This window comes from Pyricularia oryzae, chromosome 1 (assembly GCF_000002495.2).
Source record: "Pyricularia oryzae 70-15 chromosome 1, whole genome shotgun sequence".
NCBI lineage: Eukaryota > Fungi > Ascomycota > Sordariomycetes > Magnaporthales > Pyriculariaceae > Pyricularia > Pyricularia oryzae.
The window spans coordinates 7,678,636-7,703,580 of NC_017844.1; the positions used below are offsets into that span (position 1 = coordinate 7,678,636).

Consider the following 24,945-nt stretch of genomic DNA (forward strand, 5'->3'; position numbering starts at 1 on the left):
GTCTAGCACCCGTTTTTCTTGTCGCAGGCGCTTCGGCAAGCGGTGCGCGCAGCGGGACTTCCTCCACATCCCCGCTTACAACCACCCGCTTGACCTAGCTGGCATTCACGCTTTGTGATGTCGGCAAAGTCCGCGCCTGCAAAATAACCCTGTTAGCCTGTTTCTTTTCGTCCAGAGAGGACTTTGTAGGCGTGCGACTCGGACTTGCCATCAGCAACAGTGTTGGTATCGGCGACTTCGCCATCGGGTGCCGGGGCAGCGAGACCGCTGGTGGCCATGAGGGCGGCGACGATGATGTGGAAGAAGCGCATCTTTCTTGGTATGTTGGTGATTTCTTTTGTTCGTGTCAAATGTATTGCGGCTTGAAGACTGAAGTGTGGGCTTGGCCAATGGAAGTTAGGGATGTTCTGGAACCGGGTGGGTATTCTCAGTCGGCGGTGCCATTTTTATAACTTGACAATACAACACCAGGAGCAACTGAATAAGTGCTGTGTAGCATCTATCCGGGAATGAAATAAGATTCCTGGTACTATGAGACCGATCAAGTTTTAGCAATGGCGCAGCAACTCGACTAGTAATAGGCTTCATGTACGTAGTAGACTTAACAGCTATACCGAGGTCTAGACTTGAGTCAACCACTTCATCATGTCGCTCATTTCAGGTATACGCCCACCGAAGCAGCCATGGGGGACCAAGGCTGAATGGGGTTCGGGGAAATAGTCATTTTGTGTCTGAACGGAACATACTTTCTCGGAGCAAGGATTCCCAAGGAGTATGCAAAGCGCGAAAACGGCCGTTGTCTAATACGACGCTTATAGAACGCGGGAGCAACAGCGTAGCATTTTGGTGTCTATGAACCTTGCACAGCAATCCGGAGCTGCGCATGGCACATTTTCCCCGGTTGATCATGATCGGCACCAGCATTCGCAAAACACGTGGGTGAATCATGTTGCCAAGGAAGCAGCTCGAGTGATGTAACCATCTAGATAGTCTAGAACTATATTTGCGATTCAGAACCAGAGTATAACAGATGCTGGTTTTCCCGTAAAAGTTCTGGCCCATGTTTTGCCACTCGCTCACAAAATTTAGAGAGGTATGCTTCGCAGCAAGTTTTAAATGCAAGTTTTAAATGCAAGTTTTCGGATAAGTGTAAATAATGTTGCATTAGATAATCAGTCAGATTATGGTGTCACATGATGATGACCAGAGCTCAGTCAGCGCTAGGAGCACGATAAAAGCGCTGCCACGCTCTTCAGCCTAGATAGCATCACCCACTCCAATACATGGCTCTCATACCCAATAAATCAGCCTGCACGTGTACGTTGGTGTGCGTCACATTTGATTCAATCTTCACTGCTCAGCAATTTCATATCTCTGCTTGTTTACTGGACGGGACACACTATGCTATCTCGCAGTGCGAAGCCTGCCGGGCTGAAATTGGGCTGAAATTCCCCTACATAAAATGCGCCTCCAATGGCTTCGTGGTAAGCAGCCAAGGCAGCGCCCCCGTGGCGCCCAATGTATGCGAGGGTGTGGATCATAACGCAAACCACCAATTAAGGCCAAGATGCATTCTATCGTTCTTCCATTGGCTTCAGGCCATCCACCCAAGCCAATCGACCAGCCCCAGCTGTCGGCTTGGCCCAGGACTCGTTCGACCCGACCTGAACCTGGGCAATTGATTTTGTTCCCATCCCGCAGCGAGAAGGAGATCCGTTGGTCACATGCTATCCTGTTAGCAATTCATCAGTGGTCAACAGTCGGATCCCCCGACACCGGGCGACTTGGGAAATGGCCAACAAAAGACAATACACCATAGGTTGGGTGTGCGCGCTGCACACGGAGTTGACGGCCGCCAGGGCCTTCTTGACCGAGGAGTACGTGGAAACCATCAAGAGGAAGCGAAACGATGCCAACACATACATGTTTGGCAGCATGGGAGAACACAACGTTGTGATAGCATGTCTGCCAAACGGCCAGTACGGAACCAACAGCGCGGCCACCGTGGTGACCAACCTGATACGGAGTTTCCCAGAGGTTCGATTCGTGTTGATGGTCGGTATTGCTGGAGGTGCCCCAAACGCGACCAACGATGTACGGCTCGGGGATGTCGTCGTTGCTACGCCAGGTCTTGGGCATGGCGGCGTTCTCCAGTACGACTTTGGGAAATCTATTCAGGGGCCAAATTTTGTCGTCACTGGACACCTCAGTCCTCCACCACCCATCCTCGGGACTGCGATCCAGCAGCTGAGAGTCTCCCACGACTTCGATCCAAACAACCTAGACGCGTTGGTCAAGGAAGCACTCGCGCGTTACCCCCGGCTCAAAAGCACCTATTCACAGCCTGAGCTTAGTGAAGACGTCCTCTATGAGAGCGACTGCATTCATCAACTACCGACCGAAAGGTGCGATCAGGCTTGCACTAGGCAAGTACCGAGGGAGCCGAGGGGCGAAGACGAGGACCCCTTTGCAGTTCATTATGGGCTTATTGCTTCTGGGAATTCGCTGATGAAGGATGCGATGCTGCGAGATAAGTACTCTGCGGAGAAAGGAGTGCTCTGTTTCGAGATGGAGGCTGCGGGCATGATGAACGTCACCGGCTGCGCGGTCATACGCGGAATCTGCGACTACAGCGACACGCACAAGAACAAAAAATGGCAGGGATTCGCAGCCATGACTGCGGCGGCCTATGCAAGCAGTCTGCTGAAGAAGATGCAGCCAGAAGAGGTTCAAGGGGAGGAGAAGCTGGGCGAGGTTATCGAACACAGTTAGTTTTCTTTCTTTTTTTTTTATCCTTTTTCGTTTCTCTCTAAGTTGCTACCCAATGTCCTTGCAATCCAGGTAGCTAAGTTTATTTGCATTAATATAGTCCGACAAGGCTTGGATAGCATCGGCCAAGAAACAAACGCAATCGGGAAAGCTGTCGGTGATTTGCAATCGAAGCAGCTTGACGATAGTATTAAGAGCTGGTTGGCAGCACCCGGACCTTCAGTGAACGCAACCAGTGCAAGAGACCGACGACACCCCGGCACAGGCGAGTGGTTTCTTGCGTCTAAACAATTTCTCCAATGGAAGCAGGGAGACAGGCGACACATGTGGTTACATGGGATGCCTGGATGCGGCAAAACTGTCCTGGCCACGACCATCCTCGACCATGTTGCAGCACTAAAAGACTCCATCACCACTTGGTTCTTCTTCGACTTTAGTGACCGCAGTCTACAGACGGTTGACGGGATGCTGCGCAGTCTTCTTTCTCAACTGCATGAAGCCTTGTCTGGATTACACGACCCCAACCAAGACCTTGCCAAGTTGTTCAAGAAACAGACCACCGCCCCGGTCTCTGCTGCGACTTTCACCACCTGCCTCAAGGCAATGACGAATGGGCCCCGGAAAGTCTACATAGTTTTGGATGCCCTTGATGAATGCAGTCAGCGTCCACTTCTACTATGCTGGATGGAAAACCTTCTATCGGACAAGAAACTCGGACAGTGTCAACTTATTGCAACTGGGCGTCCAGAACACGAGTTCAGAAGCAGACTGCAGCCTTTGATAGGAGAGGACAACTGCATTGAGCTGGACAAGGAGGCTGTCGACGTTGACATTCGTGCTTACGTCGACTTTCAGATTGACAATAGTTCAGAACTCAGCCGCTGGAGTGGGAACCATACAGTACGACAGTTGATTCGAGAAGAGATTGGGAACAAGGCGGGAGGAATGTAAGTCAGAGAGAGCACTTTTGAACCGCAATTTGGCTTTGGAGTGTACAAGTCACTTACCCATGTGTTCCGAGCCAGGTTTCGATGGGCCGCTTGCCAGCTAGAGAGCCTGTATCCCTGCATTGATCGAAAACAAGTTGAGGAAGTTCTCAGGACTTTGCCCAAGACCTTGGACGAGACATACAGTCGAATCCTGTCCCAGATTCCACAAGCAAGCAAATCGAGTACAATCCGTCTCCTGCAATTTTTGATCTGGGGCGATGGGCCTCTGGTCTTGAGTGAAGCTGTGGATATTGTGGCGATGCGCCCAGAAAACTCCAAAACCCCATTCGACGCTGACGATCGACCACCTCGACCTAGCGAGGTTGTGGGATACTGTCCATACTTTATAACGCTCACCAGATTCGAAAAGGCCGTGGAGCACTCTGCTCAAAAGATCAAGGTCGAGGCCATCCATCTGGCGCATTTCTCAATCAAGGAGTATCTCCTGCGAACAGGCGGCAGCTTCGCCAGGGTACAGGCCAAAACCAGCATCAAGGGGTGCTGCAAGGCATACCTTGAATGTCTGCGCAGCACTCTGGTCAGCAGTCCCACCACGGCAAGACCCGGGGACTTTCCGCTGGGGCCATATGCGGCTAGGAACTGGCTCAAGGGTTTGCCACTTCTCGAGCGTCAGGTGTACGACCCTGATGGTGATGGATTTCAATATCCTATACACGACTATTACAGATTCTTCAAGGTTCTGGACAGGATTGTCCACACGGAACCGACTGCAAGGCGTTGGAGGTTCTTCCTCTTGGAGCAGCAGGCAGCGGGTCTCGTCGACGGAAAGACGTCGCTGGTATCTTTTCTCTGCCGGGAGGGTCTCTCGGAAATTGCTGTTCTGGTCCTGTTCACCGCTGATCCCTCTCTCGAAGTCGGGCGAGGCATGACAATGGAGGGACGACTCTATCTTGCGACGCAACGTAACTCCACCGCCAGCGTTCGCATCCTCCTCCATAACGCTCCCGGGTTTCTGTGCAGCTTGAAACAAGGAAGAATGAAGGCCAAGTACAGCATTGCACAACTGGTGCAGTCGGGATGCAGCGTGGATATGATACAGGTCCACATCCAAGAGGGGGTAATGCTTGAAGAAGAGCACAATTCTGCCCTTTTCCAAGCAGCACGTCAAGAACATTGGGATATGTTTGAGCTTTTGCTGGCAAACGTCCCAGATGCGAATGCTGGTCATGTTGATCATTGCCGGCTTTTGGGGCTAGCAGTCAAATCCGGCCACTCTCAGATGGTCGAGTGGCTACTTAAACACGGCGCAAATGCAAATGCAGTTTGTGTGGACAATTCCACGCCCCTGGGGCTAGCGGCAAAACTTGGCCACTACGACATTATGGAACTGTTAATCGGACACGGTGCGGACTTGAATGCAGTATCCTGCGATGGCTTTGTACCTTTGGCCATGGCCGTCGACAAATCCTCCAAAAAAATGGCCCAACGTCTTATTTCCGCGGGCGCGCAAATCAATGCGCCATCTGAAAACGGCTTTACGCCCTTGGGAATCGCTGTCGACAATGCCAATCTGGAAATGATAAGGATGCTTGTTCAGAACGGCGCAGGTTTGGAGGCCCAGCATCAACCTGGACGTCAGCAGCCTTTCAAAGACAAGCTTCTTGGCCTAATAATCTCAGCGGCTGAACGAGAAATGTCAAAAAACCCTGCTCAATTTTTGGAAGACCTATTGCGCCCTTGGAACAATCTTTCCAATGCGAACACTGTCAGCTCTGATCATTTCCTCGCATGTCAGCTCGTCGACAGAGGTGCCCGAGTTGAAAAAGGTTGCGAGGCCATGTTGGACAGCGTGTTATTATATGCTAGCGATCGGGATACTACGAGGCGTACGGTCGAACTCTTGCTGGAGCAGGGTGCAAACCCCAACTGCTCCATAGCCGGCGAGACTCCGTTAATGTGTGTGGCCCGGTGTGGGAATGAAGAAGCCGTAAAGCTGCTTCTGGAACACGGGGCCATGACTGATCAAGAATATCCCAGGCATGGTAGCGCCCTTTATTTTGCTATCTTCTGGGGCTTTGGCGGCGAACGTAAAAGCTATGCTCATGTGGAGATTATTGAACTATTGATCGCAGCCGGTGCAAAGGTTGATGAATCTGCGTTTCCCAGTGTCAGTTCTGGTATGTGGTCTGAACGATTATACAGGCGAGTGATAGCTGGCTTGGACTTTTCAAGGGATTCTTTGGATGTGGGAAGTTTTGTATCTCGACAATTGGTGACCTTTGGAAACACATTTTCACAATTATACCTGGAGTACGGACTCCCAAACCCATGAGCCCTCTGGCAATGAAACGGGGTACTATGATGTCGACGCGGCTTTTATAGAAACCCATTCTCAAATTTATATTCAACCACATCGTAGCTACTCGCCCCCCTTTTCATTTTTCCAGGACCCTGCGTAATGGTGCACTACGAGCTTCCGCCCTGGCACCTTGTCCCCCCACCACATGTTCATGGAATCTGCGAACGAGTGGTCCGGCAGTATTAAAACATTGCCCAGAAGCCTCGGTTCCGTAACATTGACTATGTCATTATTCCCCACCTCTCGGTTGAGTGATTTGCTGAGGCTCTTGAAAATCGACCTCGTCAACCGTCTCGGGCCCGACAAGTCGATAACATCGTCGAGCTGGTTGCGCTTCAGCTCCGATATTGGGGTTCCAAGCCTTTTGGCAGTGGCCGCCACTTCCTCCAAGCAGTCTTCGACCGCCATTAAGAAATGCGGCTGTTTGGGCTTGGCCATGATGGTCCAGCTGGCGATCTGTCGCAACCACCTGTCCGTGTCGAACTCCATCCCGACGACGGTAGCAGCGGTAGATTTGTACTGCTCGGGGATCCATTCGTCGATGGGTGCTTCGCAAGACACGTCCAGATCGTTCCAGATTCCACCCTTTTCGTAGAGGATGAGGTAGCGGAGGAGGTCGGCCTTGATGATTGGAATGCTGATGGGGAGGAACCTGTTGATTATATTTGGATTCCACGAGTAGTGCTTCTTGACAAACTCGTCGCCCGAGACGTCGGTCAGGAACTCAACATCGTAGCCTGGATTCTTGAGGCAAGATTTTATGTATGGCTTGATATTCTTCCTCACCCCCGCACGTCCGACTTTATACCACAGCTTTTTTGGTATGCCGTCGGGTATAGCTGGCTCGGCCGATGACCCGGAAGACGTTGCCGAACCGATAGAATCCTTGAGGGTCCAGGTCGGCTTCCAAATAGGGGGTAAAACGACCCCATTCACGGCCCATGCTGTAGTATCACGAAGACGTAAAACGAGATAAATCACTGTCAGCAAACTGCAGGCCCAGAATAGCTTGGATACCGTCCGACGTCGAAGCTTTGCAGCCATTATTGCGGATTACTGGACAAAAGCCAAAGGTACAATCAAGGTATCAAGGAAAAAGAAAACAAGACAACAAGCGAACGAGGGGCTAGAGATGCTAAGACGAAAAAAAAAAAGAAAAAAAAAAAAAAGTAGGGAAACCAATGTGGTTTTTCTAGAACCATGTTGCACCCATCGTGGCCCCAGTCGTGCACCCCATCAAACCTACTGAAACACCGACGTAAAGTTACATAGTTGAGTTGAGCAGTATCGTGATCTCGCTTGGCATGAAGTTTAAAGTTGGACCTCTAGCATGCGGGGAACCTTTCCCAATTAAGCCAACAAAGATTTATGGGTTGCCGTTCCCATTTCATCCAGTCTAGCATTTGCATTTGAATCTACCAGACTAAAAACATATTTAAGCTGTTAATGGGTCGATTCTACTGGATACCGGAAGGCTGGGACGCCATCATTGCATCTCTGATCTTGTTGAATTGTTATCGCACCAGCTGGATGGTTATGCCATCCAATGAGATAACCATCCCTTTTTTTTTTTTTTTTTTTTTTTTTTTGATCTTTTGTCCAAAGGTTATTCCAAAACTCAGGTCTCCAAATTGACGCTGGTCATGTACCAACAAAGCGAGGACGGAGTGATGCGTGCGCAAACCTTCCAGGCGGTCCAGGCTCAAGAGGCTCCGATTGCTGGCCGATGTCGTCGTCAATGCATCTTGAGCCGCAGGCAATTCAACCCGGGAACTCCTTGTTCACTCAACAGGCCCGGGTTCGGCAATGACTCGCGGGTGGGAAGCACTAAAACTCTGGCAACGCCATCGCTCATTTGGGGTAGTATGCCCCTTCTCCCTGTGGACACTCTATCAGGAGGGTAAGGTGTTTGTTCTTTTTTGGGATGAGGTAGACGATTCCGGAATGTGGACGTCAAAGTTCCAGGAACCACAAAACAAAGGACCTAGGCCTAGTAATAGCAGCTCCCGAATTAAGATAGACCCAAAAGAATTAGCATGGAACGTTAGAGGAACGATTCGAACTTGCAGGGAAACCTTGTGCGGCCTCTTCTACCCAAACCAAAGCCGTTCGTAATCACGACTGTGGAGTTTAGAGGCTGCCCATGTGTGCGCCTCGGTGATTTAGTCATTCAAGGAGGCGCTGGCAACAACCCTCCTCTGAAAATAACGACAAGATCGTCGTCTGATGCATCCGCTGCAACATGCACAAACAAGAGGTATCATCTAACTTTAACGTCGACCTCTACTCGCCAAACGCCTAAATGATTAGACGGCCTGACCCAACATAGGACCGACCAAAAATATCTCAGCCGTTGATGTACTGCATTCTCGCTGCATATTATAGGCAAATGGGTCTTGATGACATTGCACTTGGACTCGCGGGCCGTCAAGATCGAAACTACTATGGTAGCCCAACCAACATTGAATAAGTAGTAAATAAAAGTCCCTAGAACCTTGTCGGCAAGATGCCGGCGCCCGGAAATGACAAACATGCTGTATCTAGGGACAAACGGCACCAAATCCGCCTCGGCATTTTTTATAATGCCGTCGGTTTGAGGAAGAGGCCGAGTACAGGATGATCCATACCTAGCAGTAGCCAGGGAGTGGCATTCGAGGTTCGTTGCGCAACCTTGCAAAAGATGACAAAATCAATAGATAACATAATATGCATTAACATGTTATCAAAGTGCACCACCTTGGCTTTGTGTTTTACGACTATGTGCACACTCTCTCTGTACTTCTGTAGTTTGTATAAGAATCTGTAGATGTCTGGGTCACAATGTCACATAGACAGACCTTGCGCCTCCCTACAACGTGATGATTTCGTTGGGACTTTTATCTTGTCCCTTTACGTACGCAATTTCAAATAGAAATAGAGCAGGTGGTGAATATATGGCCATGCCAGATGCTGGTGTAAATCTCGAAACACAAAAAGGAGCAGAGTAGAATAGCATCATAGCGGAGAGTAGGCAGTAGGCCGGGTGGCATTGTATCTAGGTATCTAGAGTCGTGAGAGGCCCTACAACTTACAAGTAACATTTGAATTTGAATGCTTGAGTAGGAGGCAGCTATGTACCGACTGCAGGAAGTTCCCACTTGGATTTATCCACTACCTCATGTCAGTGACAGCAAGTCCGTTTATCGGGTCTTGTACCCCGTAATCTCGCTGCTCAAGTCGCACATCCTTAGCCGCTTCGAACAGATACTTGGCTGAATGCAGCTTTCAAAAGAGTAATATATCATCATGTCATTCATTCTTGGATTTCTCGTCATCTAAAAGGTCTATGTATTGCAGACTCGGGCCGCTTTTCATCCCCCTGATACAATTCAAAAAACTCATACGTCGTGCTGCCCTCGCGTGGTCGGACGAGGTGCATCTCGAGCACGTCCCCCCTGTCGGCCAAGATGAACTCGGTCGACTCGGTCCGCCCCATAGGAACTCCCGCATCCCTCTCCAAATCCGGCGGGATTGGCTTCGGCCAACTGATCTCCTTTGTCTTGACCTTGGGCTCTTCACACAGACTAGACATTCTAGATCTGAACGACTTCCACCCGCTGGAAATGGCCGTGTCCAAGGTCGGCAGCGACGCCGTGATGATGCCCATCGTCAGATCGAGACTGGTCCAGGCCAACGACGTGGTGTGATCGTAAAATATGTCGCCGTTTGATCGCGAGGGCGCGAGCTGCTGCAGCAGGCCGCCAGTAACCGTGACGGCTCCGAACCACCATATGATAAACAGGCGCAGCTTCTTGGCCACGTCCATGGGGATCTTCCACAAGATCACCACCGGTGTGATCAACAGCGTCACACCTTGAAAGACATGTACGAGGCTCAAAACCTTGGACATGAGCACCAGGCTGCCACACTTGGGCGGGGTGCGCAGGGTGCCTGCGAATTCCACATCCCACAATGCGCGGGTCGGGTTGCAGACGAGGACGTTCCATAGAACAGCAGCCACCAGATACATGACGAGCGTGGCCAGGAAGACGTCGAGCGCGATGCGCCAACCTTTGCAGACGCACGCTGCAAGTCGTCGTACGAAAAGGGCAATGGAAATCTTGATCAAAGCCACCGTCGCAAAGAAGAGAACCGTGCATGTCTCCAGCATCCATGCCAAACGAGAATAATCCTCATAGGTATTTTCCCAGGTGTGCTGCCCAGCTCCCAGCTCGACCACCATGTATATCTGTAACATGGGGTAGGTTACCGCAAGACACTATATTTAGAGTCAGCATTGACTCTGGATCCACCACGGGCGGAGTCGAGTCACTCACCACAGCAGGGATTATGACCCAGTCGTCCATGCCGAATCTTGTGCCATACCCTTGCAACTTGAAGATAAGGCGAGCACCTGTCGTGGCGAGCATGACGAATATGATGACGGCCATCCCGACAATGATCTCGGTCTGCTTGCTCTCGTGGACATAGTTGGGAGGCACGCGGGCGGCGTAATAGACTCCGTTCGAGGGGCTGAAGAGGGTGTCGTTCACACCAGCCATGCGATATATGCCGCGGACGATGTTGAAATCTCGGTCTGTCTTTGGTGGCTGGCCGAAAAAGGCCGACCGACTGGTTGAGTTCAACACCATGTTGACGTCTTGGACATTCCGATGTGACCGGGCACCGTCTGCTCGTTGCTGCTTGCTCGTTGCTCGATATCCGCAGGTCTCACGTCTTGTGCCCGTGATGTGCCTGAAAGCCGGATGGTGAGCAAGAGCAAGAGCAAGAACAAGAATCCTCAGTAATCTTGGTTGGGATCGAGTCCTTTTTGTTTGCACGAAAAGTCCGAAAGTCCGTCATTGTTGCTATTCTGGACTGATGCCAAGCTCAGGGGAGCGAGCGCAGCCTCAAAAGAGGAGGCCACCGGACAAAGCTTATCCCCGCAGCTCGGGTCCAACCGAATTCGCCAGGATTTGCATTTTTTTGGTATGCAGACCCATGATGTGCTCTATTCCGAGTCTTTCGGTTCATTAAGCCCTTTGTAGCTTATTGGCGGACCTGGAGAAGATCTATCTGTCTCTAGAACCAGCTAAAGCTTGTCAATGTGGGGGACCTTGGATTGTTACGATATATATGCAGAGTTGGGACTTTTCATCCCGTTCTTTGGGCTTCAGAATCTTCTTCAGGCTACGAGGCCATAGCCGGACTCTCAAAAGACCTATTCTTGTTCTTCTTGGCATCTCGGCTTTGCGGCTATACTCTGTAGTCGCCACAAGCTGTTGGCTTACGAGGCGTGTTTGGTAGGGTGCTGTTTTTGGTGCACGTCAGGGCAAAGACCCACCAGATCAATGCACCCGCCAGGCCAATAGCACCATGCGGTTAGGACAAAAAAAGTAACAAGGAAACACCACGCAAGGATTGAAAATCCTCACTTTCGCCCCTTGGATCTGTATTCATGCATCAATGCAGGCAAGCTGTGGATGGAGCGATTGCTGAGAGTAGAATGTCTGTGGCCCCCAAAACTGACCTAACTGTAGACACGAAAAATGTTAAAAGGTTGAAATGTTTTGGCTGATGATTAAGAATACCAAGATGCCTGGGGCCGCAAGTCAGACTGCTTCCTAGGTTCGACAGAGCCACAGCTCCAGCTTCCAGACTGTGCCGAGGCATGATGTTATCAGGAGGCAGAATGCTGTCTAGGGCAGAGCAGTGCAAGCGAGGGGGCCCGGATAGCAAAGTTAGAGACGCGGACGGGACTGTTGGATCTAATGTGGTTATCGACCTAGACAAAATTATCTTTATTCGCTGAAAAGGAGGTGCAGATCTAACGTCTCGTTGGTTGTGGCCTTTGGCGATGAATCAGGGTCCGGGTTGTTCATCAATTGAGTTATCAAGATCGTCCAATTGAAACTCATTCGCGCCATTTCAAGCCGGCCGCCTCCAGTGGGGCAAGTCCATTCGTCTGGAACTACTTCATACGGTAAATTTGAGGTCACTGTACTTTGCTGATGTTGGCACGTGTTCTGGGAGATGAAAGGTGGGGCACTTTAGCGGTACGTACCTACCGGGCTGACGCCAAACCGACGCGAACTCGACTGCTCCCGCTGACTGGACGCGTCTGGCAATGGCTCGGCAACCAAATTCACCATGAACGTCAGGGTCTGGTGAACTAGGGAAAGTGCAAAGCGACAGCAAGACAACAACCTAGTACGTTGGAAGCCGGTATCGCTTTCAAACATCCACAACAAAAGCAAGCGCTCGACGAGAGAGCCATCTGATCACGAATTGAACGAATCAATCACCACATAGACCATTCAACTACGCCCGCGGTCGCTTCTACCTCTACAGTTCCTGGTAGACGGCCATCCTCTGCGAGGAGTCTTGCGACTAGGCAAAGTCTTGATCTCCGTTTCGATGCCTCTTCTCGACATCCCCGCAAATACTCCTGGCCTGAAACGAAGTCACGAAGATTACGTCGCCGGCGACAACGATATGACTCAAAGCAAGTTGTCTTTTACCGCCGCCGTTCACAATCCTAATCTATCCACAGGTGCGTTCTCATGACAGCCTCAGGCTCGCTTACGCAACGACTGACATGGCCGATAGACATCACACCTTGCCGGATCCCAGCGACAATGACCATCTCTGGCGATAGTAGTCCGATCTCTCCCCTCACAGACAGAACACACAGCCCGACGCCTCCAAGGCCTACGATAGCCATACCAACCGACCCAAAAACGACCCCGACACCGGCAAAAGTCACAGCACCCGCACCCACTGGCGGCGAACCCCCGGCCAAACGCAAATGCCTCACAGTTGCTGAAAAGGAGGAAAAGTCCAAGGCCAAGCTGGAAAAGGAACAAGCAAAGGTAGCCAAACAAGCCGAAAAGGCCAAGGCGGAGGAGGAAAAGAAGGCCAAGGCAGAAGAGCGAGAGAAAGAGCGTGAGAAGAAGCGCCTAGAGAAGGAACAGAAACAACAAGAAAAGGAACGCAAGCAGCAAGAAAAGGAGGAGGAACAACGCAAGGCTCAGGAGGCCAAGGACAAAAAGGAAAGGAGCCAGCTCAAGCTTGCTTCATTCTTCAAGGCCGGTCCCTCGACTCCTAGCAAGGCGACCACAAAGGCTCAACCAAAGGCCGATGCCTCTCCAAGCACTGCTACCCCGGTTCAAAGTATATCCCAGGATGTTCCTGTGGATGAAGCGTCCGAGTATAGAAAGGTGTTTCAGCCTTTCTTTGTAAAGGAGTATGTCAAGCTTGCTAAGCAAGCTTTCGACTTTGACGAAGCTGCGCTGTTGACGAAATCACGACAACTTGATGAATATGTTGGAGGCAGCAAGGACTACCAGCCGAAACAATTCAAAGGCCCAGACAGCGTCGAATACTTTTGTCTGCCGACCCTCCCACCGCCACGCGGACGCCCATATCCCAGTGTTCGAAAGATTGTGTCCATCCTGTCCGACGCCAGTACCATGGCCGGCGCCTCATCAGCAGCCCCGATTGACCTCACAGATTCTCCGGCTCAAGCAGCGCGACGACTTCTAAGCGAGGTTCCAATGAAGTATTTGCGCTTCTTCCAAGACGTGCGGCCAGCTTATTATGGCACAGTCACATCGTTGCCACCATCACTTGCATCATACGATAAATCATCCACAACCACTTTACACGCGGCAAGGCTGCGCAAATTGGCAAGGAAGCCAATATCACGCCAAGTTCTTCCCCTGCAATACGACTACGACTCGGAGGCTGAGTGGGTTGACGACGGTGACGGAGAGGATATTGAGGGCGATGACGATGATGACGATGACGACGAGGATGATGACGAAGACATGACAGATTTCCTGGACAACTCGGAGGATTTGATCAAACGACCAGTGTTTGCATCAGGCATGGAACCTGAGAGCAGTGGTTTGTGTTTTGAAGACGCCAGAGCAGGGCCGTCGAGCGACATGGCCAAGTACCGCATGGAGTTTATACTGGGTGAGTTTGATTTGCTGACCAATTTCTATCAAGATAAAACGGTGCTAATAAGTTTGTGACTTTAGACAATGAGCGTCAAAGCATCGATCCTTTCTCCTCTCAGTACTGGCAAACTGAGCCGTGTCAAAAGACGACAGCGCCAACCACGGCGCTGCTACACCCTTCTACTGCCAAAACTGCATCCAATGCGTTTGCCGCATTGTCGGGACCCGGTGGAAAGAAGGCGGCAATAGTGCCAGCCAATCTCTTGGACGACTTTAAGCATGCAATTCTCAAATACCCAAAGCTCAGCAAGGTTGGACTGGTAGAGGTGCTGAGCACGCAGTTTGAAAAGTGCACCAAGGCGCAGGTCAAGAACTCTGTCGAGATGCTGGCAGAAAGGCACGACAAGACTTGGAGGCTCAAGGCCGAGCACGCACTTTGAGCACGCACTTTTGAGGAGATGATGGATTTTCGCTGTTGCTAATGATCGACAACGACAATTACTTTGTGACATTTTTGGTGATTTGCATTCTTGTTCATACGATTACTGAGGCGTGCATAATTGCACCATCTACTTGATGAGGCTCGGCTGTGCAGATGTGAGACAACATGGCGCAACGTCGGTCGCTGCATATTATTGGGCGTTTGGTATTAAGATGGGATGTCGGATTTGGAATGGGAAACATGTTTAATCGGCTTTACCAAATATTTTTCCTTGTTTCCGGGCTATATTATATCATCAAGACATGTTAATAGATACGATTTTATGTTTTTTTTTTTAAGGCATCTATCTGTTGGTCAATTTGCTGTTGGAGGACGGATTTCTTTTTCTTTCCCATGGCTAGCGTCCGTCCCCCAAAGAGGCTTTCTTTAGCGCCTGGTAGCTGGTACCAGCAGCGCGGATCCCCACACGGAACTGTCATGATCCGACGACATGTGTGTCGTTTTTCTGGGCCGGTAAAACCTTCCACGGTCAGGGAACAGGTGACTAGCGGATTCATAGCAACCGGGCCTTTTGTGCTGTAGGTAATTGAACCCGACGGCTTTGTGGCATCCGGGACGTTATGAGGAATAGTCGCGAACTAGCGAAGAACACGTGGTACCAATTGCAACGGACTGCATATGTGCAAATATTTTGTGTTGTTGTTGTGTAGGTAGGTATTTGACTTGGCAAGCAAGGGAATCTATGAATTGCTGCCTACGTAGGTACCTAGGTAGGTACATGAAAAAAAGGCAACGCAGCGCATCTAGAACTAGATATTGATCAGGCATGTCAGCGCCCCGTTTGGGTTCTGCAGGTCTTGGGCGAGTCAAACTTGGCAGTACTTGTCGAATCGAGGCGTATTCGACGTCAAGGATGATGTTTGTTTCGACGATCATGAATGGAGAAACCGCCACAGAAATATGATACCCGCTAATTATTAGTATGGACGACATCTTCAGCGATTACTTGCATTACGATGCTTGTATGCTGCAAGCTTTTTAGGCGTGGGGTCTAGTTCTATCTAGAACTAGTCCTTGTCAAAAGGAATTGACCAATAAGTGGACAGCACCCAGCTCGGGCAATCTCAAACCGGCCCTCTTTGTGACGTCGGGAGATGGGCAATCCGAGACTGGCTGGGCCTGAGCAGCGGGAGCATGTTTTAGCAACGGCAAGCCGCATTCCCGGAAAATAAAAGGCAATCTTGGAAACCTTAAACCACGGGTGCAAACCAAGATCGCCCAAGCCATGGGGTTTCTTTTGTCGCATTTGGTCCTATTTTTTTATTTTTTTATTTTTTCTAAACTATTTTGTTGTACACTGGCGCTTAGTTGGGAATAATTTCTCATGCAGCATTGGCCGGAAAGAAGCTGATTGAGATCGCCCGAGGTGAATTACTTGCCCGGCAACCTCGAGGATCCGGACTAGCTACCGTTCGGCCCGTTGCATGGGGGTTTTGTTTAGTCGGTCGGTTTCGTTATTGACTTGTTATATTATTACATTTATTGACCCTCTTTCGTATGTATTCTATGAATTCTTTTTTTGGTTGTTTATGTTTCTCTGCTTACATTATCATATTTGACCTTGGTACTGATATTCAAATTAGACCCAGGTCTACTTACTTTCCATCACAGCCTCTCATCACCTTCTTTTTTAACTTTTTGCGATTCAAGCCTGGCAACACTATTTCTATGGTCTTGCACAAGAGAGTTTTTGTACCAACTCCCACAGCACCAAGCACCATTGCCATCCTAGGATTTCCTAGTCAACTGTTCATCTCATTTCGCCGTATTGCCTGAAAGCTGGGAGAAACGCCGAGCATTTTTTTCTTTTTTCTTTATCGTTCCCGAACTCCACCCCGAAGGAAACAACAACGTCGAGTGAGAAACCAAGAAACCAAAAGTCAAGGATAAGCTGGGGCATAGCAACCAATAAACTTTGGTTCCCCTGGCTCGATACAGCGGGGCCTACCAGTCGACACAAGTCGTTGACTATTAAGGCAAAATGCCTCGCTCTTTTTCTCTTCAGTTCTTTCACACCTCGCCGCTACTACCAGCACCCATCAGGAGACGCATCTATGCAATGACACTGAAGTCCGACGACGGCAACAACAAAGACGAGAGATCAAACAAGTACAAGGAGCCCATGATGCCTATGCCGAGACAGACCATAATCCACCTGTTGCTGGTGGCGTTGGCCGTCCTCGCATCGACCGCCATGTCGTATGCGGTCGGCGGCGACAGATCCAACAGCGCACAGCTTCAACAGCGTCAAGTTGCATCGTCGCCGGCACCACAGTCCAGCGGCGGCGCGACAGCAGAAGCACCAGCCCCGGCGGCTTGTGTGTCGGTCGACTTGGCAAACCCCATCAAGGACATCTACCCGATGAACGCAACGGGTGTCCTCAACGCCACGCTCACCATCCTGCCCATCACCATGGAGGCGGCCCGGCGCATCATCCCTGCCAAGTACGCCATCCTGGAGCGGCCGCTGCGGGCAGCGCTGCCCGACTTTCCAGAGGGCATGTACCCGGTGCTTCTGCAGGCGGCGCACGACCACGACGTTGGACTGCATGGGTTGGGGTTTACACTTCCCGACTTTTCGGTACGTTTTGCTTGTTTGGCTTGTCTTTTTTTTTTTTTTTTTTTTGTGTGTGTAATTAAAAGAATTACGGATTTGCTAACAAAAAGACACGCAAATACAGAGAGTCGGCTACGAGTTCCCCTTCATCGACCTGCTGGGAGACGGCTACTCATCCTTCCGTTGGGCGCCTGCTCAGTTCCTGTCGGCCGACAATGAAATGGCCGTCAACGGATCGCGCGACTACGGCACAATCGTGCACCCAGCCACATTCGACCCAGCCTGCGACGCGTTCCGCCCCTCCGAGGACGGGAAGCTCCTCTTTGGCGCAAAGTCTGCCGAGCCAGAGTCGTCGCTCACGCTGGAGTTTACACGCACCGCCGGCGCCCAAGCCGTCGACGCGCAGCCTTACCCGGTCGCCTTCTTCCGCAACATCACCAACCAGCCCAGCTTCGCCGACGGCAGCAAGTGCGACCAGATGATCAGGCTGTTCAACACGACGCTGTCCCAGGATCCGTTGGGTGCACCGGCCGCGGTCAAGGGGCGGGTCTCTGCGACCAACGTCGGTCTGGGCGAGGAGCTAGACGGGGGCGAGGTGGAGGGCATCCACGTCGCGACGGCTTTCGTCGAGAACAATTACCTCGACTGCCAGTCGCTCAAGGGTTACATGGGGACTGGGGGTTCAGGGGATTCGGACGTTTGAGGAAAATCGGGGTGATTTTGTTTTGGGTCCGGTGTTTTGAGTTTTTGGGATGTGCATTTTAATTTGGCTCCTAATTTTGGTCCTGGTTTTTTTTTTCTTCTTCTTTTTTTTTCTGGAAAGGTCGTTGGCGTAGACAACTATCATGATACCCCTTATAACATGACAATATCTGTTTTTATGTTTGTATTTGTTTGTCGTTGGAGAATCTATTGCGCAGGGCGCAAGATTCGGATAACATTCGATTTTAGCGGCGGAAATTTACTGCCCGACTCGCCTTGGCTTTAGGGATCTCCGGCCTGGCTTGCCAGGGGAACTGCCGTCGCCCATAATGACGTGAACAAGGGTATAATCTGAACAATGCGGAAAACATGTTTCAGCTCCAAGACACTGGCGAGAACTAAAAATCAGGCGGGGATGAATAACTGATAGGTGATATTGATAGGTGATAATTGTACAATGGTTAGTTACTGCTGTCTCACCGAGAATGTTTTCAGATGGTGCGCTTACCCGTCGGTGCCACAGGGCGGAGTTGACCGGGGTCGAGTGTCCAACTTCATTTCGGGTCAGATCAGCTATATTCCCATCAATATAGACATATTAACATAAGAGTGATATGCGCCACAGAAATATGACATTCTATAATTCACCTTCATGGATCAATCTGCAGCTTCTCAGTCTGACATGACCTTTTCTTTTCTGGACCAATTACCAGTTCTCACATCAAACGCCCTCCCAATGTCACGATAGGAGTCACAATTGCATTACGGGGACATATGCTCCGGACAATGATATTGGGCCCGGGACCAAGTCATGACAGGAGGCTAATCTCCGGCCGCTGATTGCCTTGGGACGATGGCAAGGAAGCCCGACCGGGATTGCTGACTTGGGGGATTGTACAGAGCTCCGGGATAGGGGAGTAAAAAGCATTGCCGATTGTGCCAGATAAGACCTTGTACCTTCATAAGGCTAATGCGATCAGACAAATGACTAGAGTACATTACTGAGGCAACGCGCTCCGGAGTCACCCGTTTCGTATCATCTCTTGTGTTGTAGGCCGGACCATTAATTTGTCCCTGCTGGTGTGGGCCAGGTAAAAATGAATAGGCTTGCCTGCCAATCCCAATGTACTGTTCTGCATTATAGACTAGAGTCTGACATTCGTGCCAAGTTTGCATATTTGCGTATTTGCGCGGCTCGTCGGTACGATCGACTTCAATGGTTTGCAATTGATTGCCAGAAAAGGGATGACATCGATCACCGGCAATTCCGCTGGGAGTGCGATGAATTGAAATGACTGTACTCGGGTAAACTCCTGGAGACCCTGAATTTCATCAACAAACATCCACATCTGTGGGGCCATTGCTGAAAGGTGTGGGGACTGAACCAGGGTTCCTGGCTGGCCTGCAAGCCTGCTCGCGGGGTTGATCCAGGTTACACAACGGCCTGAACGGCTACTATGGTAGTTATGCAGGCGCCTATGAACTTGACATTTTACCGTCGGTCCTTCTGTCGCACGACTCGCAATTTTGGGGAAAATCCAACAGCACTCCACAAGCAATTTCAACATGACAGCATCCATTCACATTGACAGATTGACAGTATTCGCTGGATCATCCGTTGCATGACAGGTGGAGAGTGGAGTGCCTGCCGAAAAAAAAGGTAGCTGATCATTTGATGGTTTTATTCGACGTTTTTGGCTATTCTCGAAACCTATACACATGTTATGAGGCGCAACTTGTGCTTTAACCCGCCTCGATCCACATAATCCCCGCAATCCTCGCTCATCTATACTTGCTTTGCGGCATTTCGCTTCGCCCGCCAGTGTCTTCCCCTCCACAACTCGGCCAACGCAAGAGAGCAAGATGCCAGACCAACGGCCGCGCAGATGGTAAACGCCCAGCCCACACCAACAGCGCGGATCAAGGGACCGATGGCTGCAGTCCCACCAGACGCGATAAGACAGCGCGAGAGGTTCATCGAAGCTGTGGCGCTGAAACTCTGGCTCTTGAACAGGTCGACGATGAGGATTGCTAGGTCGTGTCAGATCAGAACTGGAAGAAAAAAGTTGATCAAGATAAACGACTTACAAAAACCAGCAAAGACAATGGTGCTGAGACCACCCACAAAGAAGGCGATGGTGATAGATGCAGCAATGTGAACGTGGTATTCCATTATCCAACCAAGAGCCACGACCGAGACGAGGAAAACAACTGTAGGTATGATCAATGGCTTGATGCGCGCCAGCTCAATGTGTTGCACCTCTTGCTGGCGAGGCTGTTGCTCTTCATTCCCCTCGTCCTGCGTCTTCTCCCTCTGCAGCTGTCTTTTGTACTCGCGGTCCAGCAGCTTCCCAGTGAGGATGCTGCCGCAGAGAGAGCCAACGCCGTTGGAGATGTAGGTCAGTCCAATGTTTGTCTCGCTCAGGTCGTAGCGCTCAGAGTACAGGGTCGCCGTGGCCACCATGGTTGCTTGCCAGACGGCAAAGATGACACCGGTGAAGAGGACCACGCAGAGACATTCGGGCTCGACAAGCAGGCGCACGGGGGCCTTGAGGTCTATTTTGAACTTGCCGGCAGTCGCCCTCCCTGTGGCGTGGCCAGTAGACTTGGGAGCATCCAGCCACTTGATGGGGGCTTGCAGATACCACGGAGCCGGCACGGAGCCATCGTGGACAATGTCGCGCTTGGTCTCGGGCAGCAAAAACGCCGTGGTCATCAACAAAAAGGCGGCCAGGGCAGCCATAAACACAAACATACCCCGCCACCCCGTGTACTGAGCAAAGAGGCCGCCGAGCACGGGGCCAAACGCGGTGCCGGCGCCTCCCATTGCGCTGTAGTTACCCATCCAGCCGCCGCGCTGGCTGACGTGGATCAGATCGCCAATCAGGCTAGCCCCGATGGCCGTCGTGGAGGCTGACCCCACGGCCTGGACGGCGCGCAGGGCGAGGACGGACGGGTAGTTGGGGGACAGGGCGAGGCCGACGCACGACCCCAGGTACACGGTCAGGGCGATGAGGTAGAGCAACCGACGGCCTGTGTTGTCACCAATGACGCTCCATAGCGTGGGGCTGATGCCCTGCAGGACCAGGTACGAGGTGATGGTCAGGTTGATGGCGTCGGTCGACACCCCCAGGTCCTTGGCGACGGCTGGGATGGCGGGCGTGTACAGGTTGGAGCTCAATGGGCTCAACACGCCGATGGTGCTGGCGATGGCGATGATGACCAGGCGCTGCTTGGGCCCGAACTTGCTGTAAGAGTCTGCAGGGTCGACCGCTTCGACGCGTGCATCGCTGTTGGCTGTGGGCGTATTCTCGTCTTTCATGACGGCCATTGGTGTTGCTGGTTCGTCGGGTAGAATGCTATTGTCGGCGCTTGCGACGCCCGTGCCCGACGCCATGTTGAAGACAAACCGAACAGTATGGTGAAGAGGGACGATTTGCTGAGACTCGACGCAGGATTTCAGGGGAAGAAGCTCAAAATGCATGTGTGACTCCTCTTTCCCATGGTGAATTTCTCCAAGCGGTGGAGCTGGCTTTGCCGGGCAGTTACTGTTAGTGGTAAGTGGATCGCAAAATCTCATTATGAACCATACGCCAAGCCTTGTAGGCTCTGAGTAAGCCACTCCTGACTAGGTTTAGACAGTTCTAGTTGTAGTCTAGCTCTAGTTGCAGAACCAGTCTAGAGCTAGTCTAAATCTAGTCTAGAATCTAGGAGAGAAACCACTCTAGTTCTATTCTAGAAACTGGACTAAAACTTGATGGCATTTTAAAGGCAAACCAACCCTAACCTTAATATTGCTTAACGTCAGCCTCATTTCATGGCGATAAACTGCCACAAGGCTGACGGGACTGGATGGAACCACATGCAAAACACAACGCCATGTTCAAATCGACACTGTATCAGTCGCAATGGGAGAGATCACAAATTGCCATTACTACCCTTGGAGGCCATACAGAATGAGACCCCAGATACAAAACCTCAATATATACTCCGCCGCATCAAAAACTTAACAAGAAGTGCACGTTCCGGTTGCGATATCGCAGCAATCACATGCCGAACCATCCTGATTAAGAGGGATGTTAGAGATGGTCTTGGTTCGGGACAGAAGGGTATTCATTCACTAGACTAGACTTACTTGGAGATTTGTGCATCCTACTGGGCATATGGAAACCTCGCAGTATGCGCCTGAAAAGGAAACATGCCATTGTTGGGGCTGTTTTGGTCAAGATTTACATGTCAGAAGAGACTGGCAAAGTTTTGGGCGCCACTGGCAGGGCTGTAAAAGAGGGTGAAGCTTACAGGGCATGCTCCAGGGCCTTTGGGGTTTGTGTAACAGCAACGGTCCCATTTGCACTGTCACATTGAATGTGTTGTTAGTTATGACCTTTTGATATGCTCTTATTGGTATGATACTCCCAATGAACACTCACCAAGGCACTGGCTTGATCAAAGGCCACAAAGGCAAGCACAGCGGCGAACAGAGAGGTAGGGACGTGCATGTTGAAGAGAGCAAGTTGATGATGCTGAAACGAAACAAAAAGAAAAAAGAGTGTAAGTTGGTCGAGACCTTGGCGGAAGTATAGATTAAAGAGGATGTACTGTAAACAAACGAAGGTGTAGATGCAAGTGCGATGATCTGGATGCCTCTTAGGATGTCCCCATGAGGTTCAGGGCAGCTTATATATCAAGCTGACCCCTTTCGCCATCATCCCGGCGTAAACATTACCCCTCGGAACAGGGCAGATCGGCAAATGCGCCCGAGCCATGTCGTGTGCGATAAGGTCTCGCATGGTCAGCCCTGTCACCGAACCGTGATTGATTGACCCCAAGGTAGTTTAATGGACTAAGCCCCCCGAGTGAAAGAAAAAGGGGGGTGTGGTGGCAGACGACTGAGTCGCGCGCGTACGAGCGAATGAGGAAGGCGAACAAGCGCGACTCATTCCAAAAATAAATTCTAGAACCTTGTCCCAGTTGTTTTTTGTCCGTTTTACCCCTGAGGCCCCCGAACTCGGCTAGTTTTACCGCTTTGTTTTGGTTTGCATTCGCGGTTCATCTCTAATGCATTGCGAACCTTCCCGATGGAGAATACCGAAAGTGGTGGGGTCAACCTGGTCTGGGTATTCATGTCATCGTCGCGAATCATGAATATTGGTTTTTTTTCCTTTCTTTCTTTCTTTCCCCCGAGGTAGCGACGGGCTTGGTCGCATTCCCCCGCTTTCTTTGGTCACGTCGGAATAGCCCGAGAGGCCCTAGAGGCCCTAGAGGGAGTCTTGATGACGAAAAAGAGAAGGCGGTTCTGTGCCCAACTCCATCAGATGCAACCGCGCCCAAAACATGCTTCCCCACACTCCTCGGTGGCTGTAGTAGGTAACACCTCCACACGTGCTTGCTACCCTTATCAGGGCTCCGGTTTTGCGCACCTCACGAGGAGGCAGACACCTGACAACCTGCAAGCATGAAGCCGGCCTCCGTGTTCAAATTTCGGCATGGGCTGCGCCGCGTCATGCACCACCCATCGATGAACGGTAAGCGGGCGGGTTGGATAAAAGGAGAATGAAATACGCAGATCAAATATCGTCACGGGGGGCCTTGATAAGGAAACCCCCCCTGGTTAAAGGAGGGGGGCGGGACTACTCGGTAGGGAAACCCCACAAGCTGCGGATTGGCTTTCAAGCTTCTTGGGGGGGTCCGGCAACTCCATGAGCTTGGTCGGGAGCTATTTCCCCCGTCACGTTTAAAAGAACCGTCATTGTCCGCCTGGTCTTGCCCGGGTCCTTTGTTTGCATCACCAGCCTCACCTTTAGCTCTTTCAATCTTTCAGTCATTCTTTAATCTTTTTTTTCATCCCACCCACACGTTCTTTCATAGTCGTGTACCACTTTCGTTCTTTTAATTCCCCCTCCTCCAAATCTCCCATCAAGATGAAGGTCTCGGTCTCCTCGGTCCTCGTCTTCGCCTCTGGCGTCATTGCCGACGGCCGCTTCTGCTCTTGGCCATTGGTTCGCAACATCCAGAGCGTCACTCCAGTATGGACGGCTCCTCAGCTTGTCTCGGGCGTCTTTGTCGGACCTTCTTCGACCACGGGATCCATCTCGGCCGGCTACTCATACACCCAGTCCTGGACCATCACCGGTGGTCTTAGTGGCAGCGCTGGAATTGCTGGTATCGCCAACCTCGGAGTCACAACCAGCTACGGACAAACAACGGCCAAGGGTACCTCGCTGACCGTCGGCATCACGTGTCCCGCCAACGTCCGCTGCGGTCTCACCGCCTCCACCTACGTCCTCCAGGTCCAGGGCACCGAGACCATGTACCGATGCGGCAGCAGTCAAATGTACGACCAGAGGTGGCCCTGCCAGGATTCCGCCCCCTCCCACTGCCCGACCATGTTCTGGAACACCACCGACGCTGTGACCAAGCCTTTTACTGCTGTGAGTGGCACCCTGTTTCTCTCTTGTACATACTACAATGACGCTTCACTCTTGCACATTGCTGACCATTTCGTGTCATGTTTCTTTTTAGTACCTGCCCCTCGCCAAGAGCAAGTCCAACGTCAACGAGCTTCTGTCGGTCGAATACAACGCCTGCTCGGCCGGTATGGACTATGCTGGTATGTCGCGCTGCCCGGGCTACTAAGCCGAGGTTTGATTAAACTTTGATTGTGATCACAAACAAAGGGGTGAATCTCGCGCCCCATGTTTCTGGCTCCGGAGCGACGGACTCGAGGGAAGCGAGTGGACTCTCTGTTCAGTGGCATTGGATAAAGATTCAAGTCTGATTGAAAAAAAGGTGACATGATACAAATCATGATATTCCGGGCAGGATGTTAAAAGAGCTGCAACATCCTACCTAGGGTATGGCTTGTGCTCCTGAGGCCAAAAGTTACTAGACGCAACCATCAGCGGTTGTATTTTGCTACTCACGCGCAATAAACATACATTGTAATCTGCAACATTTTCCATGTCTCAGCGACGTTCAGCTCATTTGAAATTATTCCCAAAACAATTAATAGCACTTGACTGGAGCATGACGTAACGGGAGCCAGCAAGTTACCTTGGAACCTGAGGGACCTGTATTTATTGGTTGCAGATTCAAGTACCTATATATTTAATAAATTATTAAATGTTGTCAATTAATTGCTACATGTGGTGCGTAGGGTAGAC

At 51.0% G+C, this 24,945-nt stretch overlaps 8 protein-coding genes across 8 annotated transcripts; 4 read left to right on the forward strand and 4 right to left on the reverse strand.

Annotated features, from left to right (window-relative positions):
* Positions 1 to 1,274: 1,274 nt before the first annotated feature.
* Positions 1,275 to 6,255, forward strand: MGG_08651 (ankyrin repeatl protein). The gene is made up of 3 exons (XM_003711035.1): positions 1,275 to 2,767; positions 2,870 to 3,716; positions 3,795 to 6,255. Exons 1-3 carry the CDS (start codon positions 1,792 to 1,794, stop codon positions 6,049 to 6,051), a joined length of 4,080 nt encoding a protein of 1,359 aa, XP_003711083.1. The 5' UTR covers positions 1,275 to 1,791; the 3' UTR covers positions 6,052 to 6,255.
* MGG_08652 (initiation-specific alpha-1,6-mannosyltransferase) lies at positions 6,139 to 7,122 on the reverse strand (the record flags this gene model as incomplete). The annotated part of the gene is made up of 1 exon (XM_003711036.1): positions 6,139 to 7,122. The coding sequence occupies one exon, from the start codon at positions 7,120 to 7,122 to the stop codon at positions 6,139 to 6,141; it is 984 nt and encodes a 327-aa protein (XP_003711084.1).
* A 2,234-nt stretch (positions 7,123 to 9,356) lies between these two features.
* MGG_08653 (uncharacterized protein) lies at positions 9,357 to 11,418 on the reverse strand. The gene is made up of 2 exons (XM_003711037.1): positions 10,395 to 11,418; positions 9,357 to 10,336 (listed from the first exon to the last, which is right to left on the reverse strand). Exons 1-2 carry the CDS (start codon positions 10,707 to 10,709, stop codon positions 9,389 to 9,391), a joined length of 1,263 nt encoding a protein of 420 aa, XP_003711085.1. The 5' UTR covers positions 10,710 to 11,418; the 3' UTR covers positions 9,357 to 9,388.
* A 734-nt stretch (positions 11,419 to 12,152) lies between these two features.
* MGG_08654 (uncharacterized protein) lies at positions 12,153 to 14,833 on the forward strand. The gene is made up of 3 exons (XM_003711038.1): positions 12,153 to 12,610; positions 12,667 to 14,037; positions 14,103 to 14,833. Exons 1-3 carry the CDS (start codon positions 12,475 to 12,477, stop codon positions 14,459 to 14,461), a joined length of 1,866 nt encoding a protein of 621 aa, XP_003711086.1. The 5' UTR covers positions 12,153 to 12,474; the 3' UTR covers positions 14,462 to 14,833.
* Positions 14,834 to 16,495: 1,662 nt separating this feature from the next.
* Positions 16,496 to 17,987, forward strand: MGG_08655 (uncharacterized protein). Its single transcript, XM_003711039.1, has 2 exons — positions 16,496 to 17,104; positions 17,205 to 17,987. The coding sequence occupies exons 1-2, from the start codon at positions 16,505 to 16,507 to the stop codon at positions 17,781 to 17,783; spliced, it is 1,179 nt and encodes a 392-aa protein (XP_003711087.1). The 5' UTR covers positions 16,496 to 16,504; the 3' UTR covers positions 17,784 to 17,987.
* Positions 17,988 to 19,443: 1,456 nt separating this feature from the next.
* On the reverse strand, positions 19,444 to 21,315 carry MGG_08656 (uncharacterized protein). The gene is made up of 2 exons (XM_003711040.1): positions 19,871 to 21,315; positions 19,444 to 19,813 (listed from the first exon to the last, which is right to left on the reverse strand). The coding sequence occupies exons 1-2, from the start codon at positions 21,264 to 21,266 to the stop codon at positions 19,569 to 19,571; spliced, it is 1,641 nt and encodes a 546-aa protein (XP_003711088.1). The 5' UTR covers positions 21,267 to 21,315; the 3' UTR covers positions 19,444 to 19,568.
* Positions 21,316 to 21,788: 473 nt separating this feature from the next.
* MGG_16544 (uncharacterized protein) lies at positions 21,789 to 22,135 on the reverse strand (the record flags this gene model as incomplete). The annotated part of the gene is made up of 3 exons (XM_003711041.1): positions 21,789 to 21,845; positions 21,918 to 21,995; positions 22,082 to 22,135. Coding segments are annotated over 3 exons (189 nt in total), but the record flags the coding sequence as incomplete, so codon positions are not given.
* A 1,568-nt stretch (positions 22,136 to 23,703) lies between these two features.
* Positions 23,704 to 24,418, forward strand: MGG_08657 (uncharacterized protein; the record flags this gene model as incomplete). The annotated part of the gene is made up of 2 exons (XM_003711042.1): positions 23,704 to 24,213; positions 24,305 to 24,418. The coding sequence occupies 2 exons, from the start codon at positions 23,704 to 23,706 to the stop codon at positions 24,416 to 24,418; spliced, it is 624 nt and encodes a 207-aa protein (XP_003711090.1).
* Positions 24,419 to 24,945: the final 527 nt, after the last annotated feature.

Excerpts from the sequence above, each read along its gene's own strand:
- MGG_08651 (XM_003711035.1), top strand. The coding sequence starts at position 1,792 with ATGGCCAACAAAAGACAATACACCATAGGTTGGGTGTGCGCGCTGCAC. Across the intron at positions 2,768-2,869 it reads GGGCGAGGTTATCGAACACA|TCCGACAAGGCTTGGATAGC; the intron begins GTTAGTTTTCTT and ends GCATTAATATAG. Across the intron at positions 3,717-3,794 it reads GGGAACAAGGCGGGAGGAAT|GTTTCGATGGGCCGCTTGCC; the intron begins GTAAGTCAGAGA and ends GTTCCGAGCCAG.
- MGG_08653 (XM_003711037.1), bottom strand. The coding sequence starts at position 10,709 with ATGGTGTTGAACTCAACCAGTCGGTCGGCCTTTTTCGGCCAGCCACCA. Across the intron at positions 10,337-10,394 it reads GGGTCATAATCCCTGCTGTG|TGTCTTGCGGTAACCTACCC; the intron begins GTGAGTGACTCG and ends CTCTAAATATAG.
- MGG_08654 (XM_003711038.1), top strand. The coding sequence starts at position 12,475 with ATGCCTCTTCTCGACATCCCCGCAAATACTCCTGGCCTGAAACGAAGT. Across the intron at positions 12,611-12,666 it reads CAATCCTAATCTATCCACAG|ACATCACACCTTGCCGGATC; the intron begins GTGCGTTCTCAT and ends CATGGCCGATAG. Across the intron at positions 14,038-14,102 it reads CCGCATGGAGTTTATACTGG|ACAATGAGCGTCAAAGCATC; the intron begins GTGAGTTTGATT and ends TTGTGACTTTAG.
- MGG_08655 (XM_003711039.1), top strand. The coding sequence starts at position 16,505 with ATGCCTCGCTCTTTTTCTCTTCAGTTCTTTCACACCTCGCCGCTACTA. Across the intron at positions 17,105-17,204 it reads TTACACTTCCCGACTTTTCG|AGAGTCGGCTACGAGTTCCC; the intron begins GTACGTTTTGCT and ends ACGCAAATACAG.
- MGG_08656 (XM_003711040.1), bottom strand. The coding sequence starts at position 21,266 with ATGCATTTTGAGCTTCTTCCCCTGAAATCCTGCGTCGAGTCTCAGCAA. Across the intron at positions 19,814-19,870 it reads CATTGTCTTTGCTGGTTTTT|CAATCCTCATCGTCGACCTG; the intron begins GTAAGTCGTTTA and ends GACACGACCTAG.